Below are 16,267 nucleotides of genomic sequence, written 5' to 3' on the forward strand. Positions count from 1 at the left end.
AATTCACGTATAAAGTAAACACCACTGCAAACACATACAATTTTAGACACCAATTTCTTTTTCTTTTAAAAACTATTTTATTCGTATTTCATGGCGTTGATGGTGAGTACAAGCTGTTATCTCAATGTAAAATTCTCCTGCGGATTTCAGCGTCCTCAGTCTGCAGCAGTTGTGTAGCATTCAGAGAAGACCACATTGCCCATTTCGAAAAATAATCTGCTTTTACCTATAATTAGAAAGAAAATGTCTGCACTTTAGGCTCACTAGGCTTAAATACATCACATGACCTTAACACAACTTCTCTAACTCCAACATGTGGGACAATTGCACTTGAAAGAGTTTTCAGAAAAAGCAGTCATCTGTGGACATGAGGAATAACACTATATCTGACCATCATATGGCCTGCCCTGCCACAGGGGGCAGTATTGCACCTTTCCTGGGCCCTCCTGCTTCTGCTAAATATGTGTGGACATGAGGAATAACACTATATCTGACCTTCATATGGCCTCCATTTATCAGCAGTTTTCCCCTATGTAGGCTCCATCTCTAATTGTTTTACCTGAACTAGTGGTTGTAGACTAGCTGCTATGATGTCTCCCATACACAGCACACATAAATAAAATGGGATCCTGCTCCCCTAATCTCTATTCAGACATATATAGAAGCAGCAGCAGCAGCATGGAGGACAGTGTAGCTGTTACTCCAGCACTGGAGTAAGTCAGTAGAAGCAGCAGCAGCATGGAGGACAGTGTAGCTGTTACTCCAGCACTGGAGTAAGTCAGTAGAAGCAGCAGCATACCTTTGGGAATATGGGGCACATTTATTAAGTCCGGCATTATAGACGCCCATCTTAGTAAAGCACTTTAGCTGGCGGTGGGTCTGCCGAAGTTATGAAGTGGCGCCAGTTTTAAATGTAAGACAGCTTCCTAGCTGTGTTACATTTAATCCATTTTCTACGCCTAAAACCCGCCCGTCCCCTTCCCCGCCATGCCCACTATTTCAGACCCGGCGTGAGCGGGGGCGAAGTCGCAGATAGAGGCGCAGCTAACTGTTGTGCCGCCATCTGCACCTGAAATACGCCTAATTTAGGTGTATTCCCGCTTAGTAAATGACCCCCTATGTGTTTCTGTCACTCTGTAGCAGCTCCCTGCTCCTCCTCCCTTCCCCATATAGCCCTATGGGCAGAAGCTGTGACCTGGCCTCTCAATGTATGAATGGATTCCTGTGATTTTATCAGTGACTAGAGAGTGAATCAATGTAGGGGGTATGGGGATGAGAGGAGTCTGGTAAGTGGAGAAAGAGGCGTTTATCTGCTATAAGATATATTACAAAGTTTATCTTTATATTTGCTTAGGTTAAAATGTAATGTATTAAACAATTTGATTTGTATTTTCAGCTTGGCGCTCACAAAACTGGATATTTTAGACACTCTGGATGAGATTAAAGTTGGTGTAGCGTACAGACTCAATGGGAAGAGAATCCCATACTTTCCAGGTTTGTGATTTTCGAATCTTTTGATAGACGCAGTCCTATGTGGTTGCAAAGCAAGATTTAAAAATACATGCACCTCAATGGCAGTGCAAATTATTTTTGCTCTTAAAATGCTGGTACCCTTTAATCCATGTGAACGATGGCACAAAGATTAGGGCAGCCGTGACAAGGCGGCCACATTCTAACCTCCTGTCTGTTATGTCTTATTTTTATAGCAAATCAAGAAATTTTACAGAAGGTAGAAGTAGAATATGAAGTGATGCCAGGCTGGAAGAGTGACACCACAAGTGCCAGAAAATGGGAAGAGCTTCCTGCCAAGGCACAGAACTATATCAGATTTGTAGAAAACCACATCGGAGTGCCAGGTAGGTGCACCTACCTGGACCCCCAAAAATTTTGTGGAAGGCCAGGAATGTTATAAAAAAAAAAAAAAGAGAATCCTTACTTACCTGCTTAATCCCCGGGGCCAATGTTTCCAGTACGCTCGGTGGTCGGTTATTCGGTGATGATGTGCCTGACTACTCACTGTGACAACCAAAACCAACCACAGGCCTCAGTAGTCACTTGAAGTAGTCAAGTGTGTCATCACAAGACCACCGTTGCAGCAAAAAAAGTGCCAGACTACCCCAGTTGGGGGACTCCTGTTTTTGCGAGAGGTACCAGCTTTATAAGGATTTCATTCTTAAAGGAGTTATCCCATAATTAATGTAAAAAAATCTGAGACCATATAGTACATGACAACCTCTATCTAACAAAGCTAGAACCAGCCCTGTACCTGACATGGGTCCAGAGATCTCCCCACTCATTTCTTCAATTGCTCTGCTAGATTTATATCAAGCTGGAAGCTCAGAAGGTGTGTCCTTTCTTCTGCAGCTCAAGGGGGAATGTCCTTTCTGCTGCAGCCCTCTCCCTATCCCTGTCAAAGACTGTAACTAAGCATGTGCGTCCACCCCTCAGTGAGGTGGACTCAGAAATAAGAAAAAGAACAAACTGTAGGTGGCGCTATGCAAATACATTTTACTGAATAACTCGGGGGGGTATACAAAATTGTTCATGACATGTAATTACAAAAGTGTTCAGATCCAGGTGCTGGTTTGAAAACAGCAGAATATTTTTTGTGGGACGATCATATAAGAAGTGACTTGAGCTTTGTTTTTACTTGCAGTTAAATGGGTTGGCGTTGGAAAATCAAGAGAGTCCATGATTGAGCTGTTCTAGAGTTCAGTACGTCGGATGCCCTCCGCCTGATTCCTGCACCCCCGCCCTGGCAGTGTCGATAGAGAATAGTGTGTACTACAGCGTATTGTGGACCCGCTGCGGGAAAGTTTTCCGACTTTGTTACAATTGGTGACAGCCTACACTTGTCTCATTAAAGCCAGTTTGCAATAACGGTGTCTGACGCTCATTTTGCAAAGTAGAACAGGATTACAGGGGTAGCTGATGGATTCAACTTACCCCCTATCCACATGATAGAGGAAAAGTGTCTTATTGGCGAGGGTGCGGCCGCTGCCAATCATGAAAACGGGGGCCCGTGCTCTCCATTAGAATGGAGTGGTGGTCGCACATGCACGCTTCCGCTCCATTCAGCTCTATGGGGCTGCAGGAGACAGTTGAGTTGAATGGAGCTGCAGACACCCATGTGTGTCTGTGGCTCCATTCAAAGGGGGAACCCGGGGCCCCTGTTCACGTGATCACATATATATATATGTGTTCTCAATGAGAAAAATTTAACAAGCTTCTGCCAGACACCTCTTTTAAAAAAAAAAAAGGGTCAGGCATATTGAGATTCCATATCTCTGTCCTTTTTTTCCAAGTTTTACATCTAATACACATTAGATGGTCGGCCGGCCCTGCCAAAATTGGTAGGTTTGGCCAATTTAGGTCTAATATGTATGACTACCTGTAGGGCTCATTCAGACGGCCGTATGAATGAGTCTGCATCCGTTCCGCAACTTTGCAGAATGGGTGCAGACCCATTCATTTCAATGGGGCCGCAAAAGTCTGCTGTCCGCGTCCGAAGTTCCGTTCTGCAGCCCCCGCAAAAAAGATAGAGCATGTCCCATTCTTTTCTGCAATCGGGGGCAAGAATATGCCTTTCTATCATAGGGCCGGCCATGTGCGGTCCGCAAAATGCGAAACGCACACGGCTGGTATCCGTGTTTTGCGGATCCTCAATTTGCAGATCAGAAAACACTTACGGTCGTGTGAATGCACCCTTCGACTGAAGACAAACAAGAGAACGTTTAACTGCCTCAGGCTTGGTTAGCCTATGCGGGGGAAATGTGTGGCGGCTTAGGGCTTCCCCGAATGATAACAGTTGATTGCAGGGTGAAGCTCTATGCAACCACATTTTCCCACTGTCTCCTTGGTACTACAAATTGTCTATTCCAGGGATGCCCAACCTGCGGAACTCGGGCTTTTGCAAAACTACAACTCCTAGCATGCCCAGACAGCCTGCAGCTATCAGCTTACAGCAGGGCATGATGGGAGTTGTAGTTTTACAACAGCTGGAGGGCCTCAGGTTGAGCATCCCTGGTCTAGTCGAATAACGCTACCCCATGACATCCATATGCCTCACTAATACACCATTATGTAAATATACGTTACATAATAGAGTGTAGGCATTCACTACAGCTCCCATTGAGGATGTCATCCAGCTTTCCTGGGTTCCAGACTGTAAAAATATATCTAGACTGGCGAGGGTTACTTATTTCTGTTCCACTTACCAGGCTCCCGTCACTTCCATTTGCCCTGTAAAAGGTAAAACATGGATCAAAAATTCTTCTCCGCACCAAATCACTATAAGGCCTCATGCACACGGCCGTTGTTTTGGTCCACATCCGAGCCACAATTTTGGCGGCTCGGATGCGGACCCATTCACTTCAATGGGGCCTGCTCCGTTCCGTGGCCCCGCCCAAAAAATATAACATGTCCTATTCTTGTCCGCGCTTTGCGAACAAGAATAGGCATTTATATTACAGGCTGTCCGTGCCATTCCGCAAATTGCGGAACGCACCCAGACGCCATCCGTGTTTTTCGGATCCGCGATTTGGGACCGCAAAACACACAACGGTCGTGTGCATGTAGCCTTAGAATAAGAAATAAAACTGGGATAAACCTGTTGGTCCATGTTATAGGCCTCGTCGTAAGCCGTCCTCCAGCGGTAAATCTCCGGTTTACCGTAAACGTCCAAAGGAATAGAGCGCAGTTTGGGGCACGTGTCTTCTGAAAACCTGACCAGAGTCTTTGGTGGGGAATTAAAACGTACGGTTCTACCTGCAATACTACAAACACGCACAACACACAGAAACAATAGAAATATATAGTTACAGAATGATTGTAAATATTTACAATGAAAGACAAAAAGAATGGAAACAGTTTTACCAGTGCCCTGTTTTATGATTGTGGGGGTATGATAGGCTCTTCTCGATATCCATGGTCAGTCAGCACCTGAAAAACAACAATAAATGGACAATAATCATGAAAATAATAATAAACCAGATCACCTTTAATATGGTAAGTACAACAATATTAATGAAAAAAAAAATATATATATATATACACTCACCTAAAGAATTATTAGGAACACCTGTTCTGTTTCTCATTAATGCAATTATCTAGTCAACCAATCACATGGCAGTTGCTTCAATGCATTTAGGGGGGTGCTCCTGGTCAAGACAATCTCCTGAACTCCAAACTGAATGTCAGAATGGGAAAGAAAGGGGATTTAAGCAATTTTGAGCGTGGCATGGTTGTTGGTGCCAGACGGGCCGGTCTGAGTATTTCACAATCTGCTCAGTTACTGGGATTTTTACGCACAACCATTTCTAGGGTTTACAAAGAATGGTCTGAAAAGGGAAAAACATACAGTATGCGGCAGTCCTGTGGGCAAAAATGCCTTGTGGATGCTGGAGGTCAGAGGAGAATGGGCCGACTGATTCAAGCTGATAGAAGAGCAACGTTGGCTGAAATAACCACTTGTTACAGCCGAGGTCTGCAGCAAAGCATTTGTGAAGCCACAACACGCACAACCTTGAGGCGGATGGGCTACAACAGCAGAAGACCCCACCGGGTACCACTCATCTCCACTACAAATAGGAAAAAGAGGCTACAATTTGCACGAGCTCACCAAAATTGGACTGTTGAAGACTGGAAAAATGTTGCCTGGTCTGATGAGTCTCGATTTCTGTTGAGACATTCAAATGGTAGAGTCCGAATTTGGCGTAAACAGAATGAGAACATGTATCCATCCTCTGATGGCTACTTCCAGCAGGATAATGCACCATGTCACAAAGCTCCAATCATTTCACATTGGTTTCTTGAACATGACAATGAGTTCACTGTACTAAAATGGCCCCACAGTCACCAGATCTCAACCCAATAGAGCATCTTTGGGATGTGGTGGAACGGGAGCTTCGTGCCCTGGATGTGCATCCCTCAAATCTCCATCAACTGCAAGATGCTATCCTATCAATATGGGCCAACATTTCTAAAGAATGCTATCAGCACCTTGTTGAATCAATGCCACGTAGAATTAAGGCAGTTCTGAAGGCAAAAGGGGGTCCAACACCGTATTAGTATGGGGGCACTAATAATTCTTTAGGTAAGTGTATATTATGGGGATTCGCTCTGGTAGACAGGGTGTGCGGACGCAGTACAGAGGCAAATTACCAGTTCTTAAATCAAACTTCCGTGTTTATTCACACATAAGGCAAAAACAAAACATCACTTTGCTGTCTTGGTGTTAGTTCACACACAATGGAAAGTCCACATAGCAAAAAATCACCTTGTTGGCAGTTCTGCCTCCAGCAGTCCATAGCAGGCAAATTTTAGGGGGGCCCTTTTCCCTTACAGACGGGTCTCAGCCCTCCATCACGGCACAAGCCTCAGATCCCAGCACACACACCTCCTGAGCTCCACTGTCAGACTGAGGTAATCCTCCTCACCTGGCAGTGCTGGCTGGTTTTTAGGCCTGGCGAAACCCGGCCTGGAACATGGGGAGTAGTCACCCACCCAGCACTTTGACTACTCCCAGAATAGTCTGCTGTGAGCAGCGGGGCCGGGGCTGTTATTTGGAGGGGGATCTGTGTATGGCACTGCTATGGGGAGGGGGATCTGTGTATGGCATTGTTATGGGGAAGGGATCTGTGCACTGTTATGGGGAGGGGGATCTGTGGATGACACATATAGCATAAGATGCTATATAGTGTCATCTATAGATCCCCCCATATCACTGTTATCCACAGATCCCCCCTCCCTATAACAGTGCACAGATCCCCCTACCCATAACAGTGCCATCCACAGATCCCCATAACAGTGCCATCCACAGATCCCCCCCATAACAGCGCCATCGACAGATCACCCATAATAGTGTCATCCACAGATCCCCCATAATAGTGTCATCTACAGATCCCCCATAACAGTGCCATCCACAATTTGTTTTAATATGGCCTTTGAACATAATTTTTCAAGTAAAATCATATAAACCCTATTTGTTTTGTAATTTTGGTGTTTTTTCCCGATTAATCGATTAAATTATCAACAACTAATCGATTATTCAAATAATCGTTAGCTGCAGCCCTAATATATATATATATATATATATACACATATATATATTAGACACCTTTGGGCATTTTTTTATTATTGCATTATACTCATTTGGAGATAAAAAATATATTTTTTAATTGGTCTTCATTAAACATTTTCAGCCTTTTTTTGAGATACAGGGGTTAAAAAACTGTTTGCAGATTATAACTTCTCAGTCCCGTCTCATGTGAAGCCTGATCTCCTCCCCTCATAAGCACTCATTTATACCATATACTATATTTTGTGCTCTGCCGAATCATTAAGGACGCGGTCAGGGGGTCTGGCCATGCTGGATCTCCCTGACTGCTGTTTATAAGAGGCAGGAACTTTTTAGCAAGATTTGTTCTTGCTAAAAAAGTGCGTCTTATAAAGTGAAAAATACGGTATTTATCCGTTTGATAAGAGTTTACTGAAAATGAGTGTGTATGAGGTTGGGAGATCAGAGATAACAGCTAAGGCTCTATTCACACGTCCGCAAAATGGGTCCGCATCCGTTCCGCAATTTTGCGGAACGGGTGCGGACCCATTCATTCTCTATGGGGACGGAAATGGATGCGGACAGCAAGACAGTGTGCTGTCAGCATCCGCATTTGCGAAGCGCGGCCCCGATCTTGAGGTCCGCAGCTCCGCAAAAGATAGAACATGTCCTATTCTTGTCCGCAGCTTGCGGACAAGAATAGGCATTTCTATAACGGTGCCGGGCGGGTGTGTTGTGGATCCACAATTTGCGGACGTCTGAATGGAGCCTAAACATGAGCCTTCAGCTGATGGGACTGAGAAGCGATACCCTGCAAACTGACTGTTCTTTAACCCCTGCTGAAAATTGACCAATTTAAAACATTATTTTGAGCCCAAAATGAATACAATGCAATCATTAAAAAAAATTGCCCTGAAGGTGTACATAGCCATCAATGCCGACAACCAGCCCCACACATGTCTGAGAGGTAGGGATGGATGTTACCATCATACAAACCAGGTAAATCCAATAAGGGCCCCAGAGATCAGGGGGCCACTTGCTGCCCACAAGTGGCTGGCTGATTAAACAGACTAAGGCCGAATGCACACGGCTGTGTTCCGCGGCCGTGAGCGGTCCCTGGTAACACGGCCTGGATTCCTGCTGAGAGCAGGGGCGCACGGCGTCATTGGTTGCTATGACGCCGTGCGATTCGTGCTGCCGCTGCACCACAGTAATACACTCCTATGATCTATACCAGTGTATTACTGTGGTGCAGCGGCGGCGTGAAGCGCACGGCGTCATAGCAACCAATGACGCCGTGCGCCCCTGCTCTCAGCAGGAATCCAGGCCGTGTTACCACGGACCGCTCACGGCCGTGGAACACGGCCGTGTGCATTCGGCCTAAAGGAGCAGACATACCGCATGTTCAGCCGCTTCATCTGTATAGGGAGGGAGTTGGGCAGAAGGGAGATGTGCCCGGGCTGCACTGCTGAGCTCAGAGTGGGCTTTAGTGGGAGATCAAGGGTTAAATTAAGGGCTCATGCACACAAACGTATATTGTTTCTGTTTTATTTTTTATTTTTTTGCAGCCCGTATGCGGAACCATTCCTTCAATAGGGTCACACAAAAAACAAAAAAAAACTAACGTCAAATAACTCTGTTTGGATTCCATTTCCGTATGTCCGTTCCACCAAGAGATAGAATATTTCGGGCAAGGATAGGACTGTTCTATTAGAGGCCAGCTGTTACATTCCGCAAAATACGGAATGCACACTTTGCGGACCACAAAATAGGTACGGGAGTGTGCATGAGCCTTATTCGGGGGTTATGGTAATTAAACTTTGCTTGGAACCCCAAAAATGCCAAATCCACCCATGCTGAGAGGCTGCCACAGACCCAGCTCTTCTTACTAACATCACCAAGTATAATACAATTACATTTTATATGTATTTTATGTTTTGTATATATATATATATATATGTAAAAATGTAAATGCCCCTTTATTTTGTAAGTAGGTGCCTTTCTTATTGCTTTCTTTTCAAAGAGCAAAGAAGAAATATAAAGGTTATAAATACATGTACATGAGGTGATGTCTTACTTGTAAGCCGGGGCTGCTGGAAATAGTCGGAGCACTCTGTGTCCTGTGAGTCCAGTTTGTTGTCCCTGTTACCAGGAAACAGTCAGAAAGGCGACCAGGACTGTAACCACGAGCTCCTGCATTATAGCACGGAGAGCTTTCAGCGCTGTGACGTAACCAACACTATAATACAATTTAGAAATGATCCCTTTTAAGCCTCGGTCAAAGTTTGTTCCTTGTTCTGGAATCTCAGTGACTTTGCCGTAAATATGGGGCTCATGCACACAAACGTTGTTTTGCGATCCGCAAAAAAAGAATGCTGGCCGTGTGCTTTCCGTATTTTGCAGAACGGCGGAACAGCCGGCCCCTAATAGAACAGTCCTATCTTTGTCTGACAATAATAGGACATGTTCTAAGTTTGGACACACCTTCTCATTCAAAGAGTTTTCTTTATTTTCATGACTATGAAGGCATCAAAACTATGAACTAACACATGTGGAATTATATACATAACAAACAAGTGTGAAACAACTGAAAATATGTCATATTCTAGGTTCTTCAAAGTAGTCACCTTTTGCTTTGATTTTTGCTTTGCACACTCTTGGCATTCTCTTGATGAGCTTCAAGAGGTAGTCCCCTGAAATGGTTTTCACTTCACAGGTGTGCCCTGTCAGGTTTGATAAGTGGGATTTCTTGCCTTATAAATGGGGTTGGGACCATCAGTGGCGTTGAGGAGAAGTCAGGTGAATACACAGCTGATAGTCCTACTGAATAGACTGTTAGAATTTGTATTATGGCAAGAAAAAAGCAGCTAAGTAAAGAAAAACGAGTGGCCATCATTACTTTAAGAAATGAAGATCAGTCAGTCAGCCGAAAAATTGGGAAAACTTTGAAAGTAAGGGCTATTTGACCATGAAGGAGAGTGATGGGGTGCTGCGCCAGATGACCTGGCCTCCACAGTCACCGGACCTGAACCCAATCGAGATGGTTTGGGGTGAGCTGGACCGCAGAGTGAAGGCAAAAGGGCCAACAAGTGCTAAGCATCTCTGGGAACTCCTTCAAGACTGGTGGAAGACCATTTCAGGGGACTACCTCTTGAAGCTCATCAAGAGAATGCCAAGAGTGTGCAAAGCAGTAATCAAAGCAAAAAGGTGGCTACTTTGAAGAACCTAGAATATGACATATTTTCAGTTGTTTCACACAGTTTGTTATGTATATATTTCCACATGTGTTAATTCATAGTTTTGATGCCTTCATAGTCATGAAAATAAAGAAAACTCTTTGAATGAGAAGATGTGTCCAAACTTTTGGTCTGTACTGTACAAATGACAAAACTTTTCAAGAAATTTTTAAGATCTGTATTGTGCAACACATGTAAAGATAAAGTGTTAATAAAACATAAAATTGCTTAAAATAAAGTGCAAAATGTAAAAAAAATAAACATTACATTTCTTCCTGCTGTCCTGATATTTGAACTAAAAACCCTTCAAGTTCAACAGGTTTCTTTTCCATTGAAGGGAACCTGTCATCAAGTTTAGGCTGAGTTCACACGGGCTAGTATTCCGCGTGGGTGCAATACGGGAGGTGAACGCATTGCACCCGCACTGAATCCCGACCCATTCATTTCTATGGGGCTGTGCACATGAGCTGTTATTTTCACGCATCACTTATGCGTTGCGTGAAAATCGCAGCATGCTCTATATTGTGCGTTTATCACGCAACGCAGGCCCCATAGAAGTGAATGGGGCTGCCTGAAAATCGCAAGTATCCGCAATCAAGTGCGGATGCGGTGCGATTTTCGCGCATGGTTGCTAAGATGAAAGTCTATTCACTGTATTATTTTCCCTTATAACATGGTTATAAGGGAAAATAATAGCATTCTTTAATACAGAATGCTTAGTAGAAGGTCAATTTAGGGTTAAAAAATAATTAACTCACCTTCTCCTCTTGATTGCGTAGCTGCCGGTCTCCTCTTACTTCTTTAATCATGAGCTGCCGGCTAAGGGTCCTGTGGTGACATCATATCACATGGTCCAATCACATGATCCATCACCGTGGAGATGGACCATGTGATCTGACGTCACCACAAGTCCTTTAGCCGGCAGCTCATGATTAAAGAAGTCAGAAGAGACCAGCAGCTATGCGATCAAGAGGAGAAGTTGAGTTAATTATTTTTTTATTTTTTAACCCTCAATTGACCACCTACTATGCATTCTGTATTAAAGAATGCTATTATTTTCCCTTATAACCATGTTATAAGGGAAAATAATAACATCTACACAACCTTGAACCCAAACCTGAACTTCAGTGAAGAAGTTCGGGTCTGGGTACCACAGTCAATTTTTTATCACGCGCGTGCAAAACGCATTGCACCCGCGCGATAAAAACTGAACAACGGAACGCAATCGCAGTCAAAACTGACTGCAATTGCGTACATACTCGCGCGGGTTTGCTGCAACGATCCGGACTTTATCCGGACACGCTCGTGTGAACTCAGCCTTATGCTGCCCATACTAACAGCAGAATGAAGTAGATACGGGTGAGTTGATTTCAGCAGTCTGTCGTTTAAAAGTTAAAAGTAAGTGGTTGCCGAGAACCAACATCACAATCATTGCAGACTGGGCCTGGAAAAGAGTCCCGGCCACCTGAGAAGAGTCCTGGTTATTCATGAAGTCCTGCTCTCCTGCCCACCTGCTGATGGCTGACAGTCTTCTACATAGTTTTCCCTCTTTCTCTCTAGGAGAGAACTGCCAATCATCAGCAGATGGGGGAGAGAGCAGGAGATTATGGATAACCAGGACTCTTCTCAGGTGGATGTGACTCTTTTCAAGGCCTGGGCTGAAGTGATTATGATGCTGGTTCTCAGCAACTACTTACTTTTATCTCATGAGTGACACATCGCTGAAATCAGCATGTCTGTCACTACTTTATGCTGCCCTCTAGGTCAGCATAAGGCCTCATGCACACGACAGTTGTTTTTCTCGGCCTCCGTTCCGTTTTTTTTTGCGGAAAGGATGGGGACCTATTCATTTCAATGGGTCAGCAAAAAAATGCTGATAGTTCATCCGTTTGTGTAAAGCGTCCGTTGTCCATGTTTCCCTTCAGCAAAAAAAAATAGTGCATGTCCTACTTTTTTCACATTTGCGGACAAGGATAGGCATTTATTACAAGGGATCTGTGAAAAAAAACGGATGTGCCGTGATTAAACTTCTTGCACATCAGACGAAGTTTTTCGCCAGGAACACAAGTTTGTCCACAGTCTCGGGCTTCAGTGCAGGTCGGTGGCATGTTACTATGTTGCCACTAGTGCTGAATGCCCTTTCTGAGGGGGCACTCATGGCAGGTATGCAAAGGTATTTCTTGGCTAGGCTTGCCACCCTGGGAAAATTAGCCTGGTGCTGCCTTCACCACACCAGTGGGTCAGCTTCTCCTTCTACATCCAGTGCCTGCAGGTAACTCTAAGGCCCCTTTCACACGGGCGAGATTTCCGTGCGGGTGCAATGTGTGAGGTGAACGCATTGCACCCGCACTAAATCCGGACCCATTCATTTCTATGGGGCTGTGCACATGAGTGGTGATTTTCACGCATCACTCGTGCGTTGCGTGAAAATCGCAGCATGCTCCTCTTTGTGCGTTTTTCACGTAAAGCAGGCCCAATAGAAATGAATGGGTTTGCATGAAAATCGCAAGCAAGCGCGGATGCGGTGCGATTTTCAAGCACGGTTGCTAGGAGACGATCGGGATGGAGACCCGGGTTTGCCTCAATGCACCGGGACGCATCCAGACCTAATCCGGACACGCTCGTGTGAAAGAGGCCTAAGGCTACATGCACACAACCGTATGTGTTTTGTGGTCCGTAAATAAAAAACGGATGACATCCGATGCCATCAAGATGAACTCTCTTCGGTCATCTGCTATATATGATGATCTGAAGCGTGGGTCGACAAAGGAGGCCATATCCAGGAGGCCATCAGTGGCAGGGTCTGAGTACTTCTCATTTAAATGCTTGAGGGTGGCTCTCTTCATGTCCTTCGTCAGGTCTGTGTCAATGTCATCATCAGCTAGAGGAAGAAGTGTGGTGTTTAGAAGGTGGAGCACAGGTTTGACATACGACACACTCACATAGTCTTCTCCAGACAGACCATCTGTGAACTCCAACAGGGGATTGAGGGTCTTGTTCATAGTACGACACACTCACATAGTCTTCTCCAGACAGACCATCTGTGAACTCCAACAGGGGATTGAGGGTCTTGTTCATAGTACGACACACTCACATAGTCTTCTCCAGACAGACCATCTGTGAACTCCAACAGGGGATTGAGGGTCTTGTTCATAGTACGACACACTCACATAGTCTTCTCCAGACAGACCATCTGTGAACTCCAACAGGGGATTGAGGGTCTTGTTCATAGTACGACACACTCACATAGTCTTCTCCAGACAGACCATCTGTGAACTCCAACAGGGGATTGAGGGTCTTGTTCATAGATTCTAACACATCAAAGTCCTGCCAAGTTGGTACCAGGTGCCTGGTTTTCCTGTCTGCTTTCCGGGCCTGTGATATGGCCTTCTCTTCTTCAAGCAGCCGCTGAATCATCTGTTGTCGAGACCCCCATCTTGCTGGTGTTTCGGTGAGGAGGCAGGTTTAGCCATTTCTCTCTTCTTTTTCCAAGTGTAAGAAAAGGCACTCACTATTTTCTTGCATTTGCCTATTGCATGTTCAACACGGGCGTCTTTCACACTTCTCTCTAAGGACAAAATTTGAAGATATTATTAGGACAATACCCCCGCATCATGTTGAACTAATCTAGGACTAAAGAAACGTTTACCTACCGATGGCGAGGTGGAGCCTGAGGCCGAAGCACTGCAGTCTTGTCCAGCCGTTCATTTCCACTGCTTTCACGATATTTGCGCCATTGTCGGTGGTTGTAACAGACTTGAAACTCTTCTTTAAGTCCCCATGACTCCAGCGCTTCCTTTAATCCCCGAGATATCAGTTCACCCGTATGATCCTCGGGGAAATAAGCTGTCTGTAGGCATCTGCTGCACAACTTCCACTCGTCATTGATGAAGTGGACTGTGAGACTAATGTAAGGCTCCATTGTGCGACTGGACCACAAGTCCGTAGTAGTTGCATAGTGTTTTCTTCACTGGCTCGCAGACTTTGTCATGCAGTTTGGGCATTTCAGTTTGGGTAAAGCGTTTGCGGCTAGGTACCTCGTAACCTGGATCAAGTGTCTTAATCATGTTCTGAAAGCCGCTTTTCTCCGCTGTAAGAAACGGCACCGTGTCCTTACACAGGTACAGGGTAATGGCATTTGTAATATCAATCCAACCGCAGATTTCTTTTGTCATATGGAATGCCATTAATCTGGTGTGTAGGGGCAGGGCCACCTTTTTGGTTTCCACTTGACTGGCTGGGCGTTTCTGGAGGAGGGCGCAGTTATTGGCTATCTTCGTATTGCAAAATGTGCTTCGTTTTGAGGTGAGAAAAGAAATTTGTTGTGTTCCCCATCTTCGCTATTATTCTCGCCTGGCATAGTTTGCAGATTATGGTTTTCTGCTCAACATCTGACTCCTTAAACCAAAACCAGGTCCATATGACCGACGTCGAATCGGTCTTCTTTAAGAGCACCTCCTCCTCCACACGTGTAAGCTCATCCATGCTTGTGAGTTGACCAAAACAGGCACACAGCTTGATGACATCTAGGGCTGCAGGAAATTATTATTTTAGCAATTGAGTATTAATTGAGTACTCTAATAAGAAAAACCTTAAACTAACATATTGCTAAAATTGCTTTATGAAAACAATATTTTTATCAGCCCCATGCCATTGCCACCATCATCATGTCCCCCAGCCAGCGCTATCAGCCCCATGCCATTGCCACCATCATCATGTCCCCCAGCCAGCGCTATCAGCCCCATGCCATTGCCACCATCATCATGTCCCCCAGCCAGCGCCATCAGCCCCATGTGCCATTTCCACCATCATCATGTCCCCCAGCCAGCGCCATCAGCCCCATGCCATTGCCATCATCATGTCCCCCAGCCAGCGCCATTAGCCCCATGTGCCATTGCCACCATCATGTCCCCCAGCCAGCGCCATTAGCCCCATGTGCCATTGCCACCACCATCATGTCCCCCAGCCAGCGCCATCAGCCCCATGCCATTGCCACCACCATCATGTCCCCCAGCCAGCGCCATCAGCCCCATGCCGGTGCCACCATCATCATGTCCCCCAGCCAGCGCCATCAGCCCCATGCCATTGCCACCATTATCATGTCCCCCAGCCAGCGCCATCAGCCCCATGCCATTGCCACCATCATCATGTCCCCCAGCCAGCGCCATCAGCCCCATGCCATTGCCACCATCATCATGTCCCCCAGCCAGCGCCATCAGCCCCATGCCATTTCCATCATCATGTCCCCCAGCCAGTGCCATCAGCCCCATGCCATTTCCATCATCATGTCCCCCCAGCTCCATCAGCCCCATGCCATTGCCACCATCATCATGTCCCCCAGCCAGCGCCATCAGCCCCATGCCATTTCCATCATCATGTCCCCCCAGCTCCATCAGCCCCATGCTATTACCACCATCATCATGTCCCCCAGCCAGCGCCAGCAGCCCCATGCTATTACCACCATCATCATGTCCCCCAGCCCCATTGCCACCATCATCATGTCCCCTAAACATTTGAAAAATTAAATTCGCCGGATTCGCCATGAAATTCGATTTGTGCCGAATTAAGTGGGATGTACACGTATTCCGGATATGCACGCTCCCACTCTCGCCATCCTGCTGCTGATTGACAGACTCCTCCCTATGCACACTATAGGATTCACTGTGTCAATGAGCTCCGCTATTCACCAGGATACCGTGCACTGTGCTTATTATACACATAAATTACTTTATTTCACTGTTTATTGCTAAAAGAACATTGCCCATTGAGACAAAACCCCGCATGTGAATTCTCCCCCGCGCTTCCAGTTACGGCACGCAGCTCAAACCTGAAAAGATGTACGGGGTGCACCGTACACGCGGCTACCGGGTGTGTACGGTGCACTAAGCTGAAGCAAGCAATGCCCGGCGAGGGTTGCCATGGCAGCGCACACCAGCGCCATCTACAGCAGCCAAGCAGTGACTAGCACCACCCA

General features: G+C 45.8%; 1 protein-coding gene and 1 long non-coding RNA gene across 2 annotated transcripts in view; one reads left to right on the forward strand and one right to left on the reverse strand.

Moving 5' to 3' along the window:
• The window catches only part of ADSS1 (adenylosuccinate synthase 1), a 56,986-nt gene extending 54,106 nt beyond the window's left edge, over positions 1-2,880 (forward strand). The window contains exons 11-13 of the mRNA XM_040412778.1: positions 1,397-1,494; positions 1,707-1,856; positions 2,657-2,880. Of these exons, the coding sequence (XP_040268712.1) occupies positions 1,397-1,494; positions 1,707-1,856; positions 2,657-2,709 (301 nt within the window). The 3' untranslated portion in view covers positions 2,710-2,880. The remainder of the gene's footprint in view (positions 1-1,396; positions 1,495-1,706; positions 1,857-2,656) is intronic.
• LOC120982546 lies at positions 7-9,181 on the reverse strand. Its single transcript, XR_005774937.1, has 5 exons — positions 9,135-9,181; positions 4,876-4,941; positions 4,610-4,775; positions 4,218-4,242; positions 7-226 (listed from the first exon to the last, which is right to left on the reverse strand). It is a non-coding gene; the product is annotated as an uncharacterized LOC120982546 (long non-coding RNA).
• Positions 9,182-16,267: the final 7,086 nt, after the last annotated feature.

The sequence above is a fragment of the Bufo bufo genome, chromosome 11 (genome assembly GCF_905171765.1).
Source record: "Bufo bufo chromosome 11, aBufBuf1.1, whole genome shotgun sequence".
In the NCBI taxonomy this organism is placed as follows: Eukaryota; Metazoa; Chordata; class Amphibia; order Anura; family Bufonidae; genus Bufo; species Bufo bufo.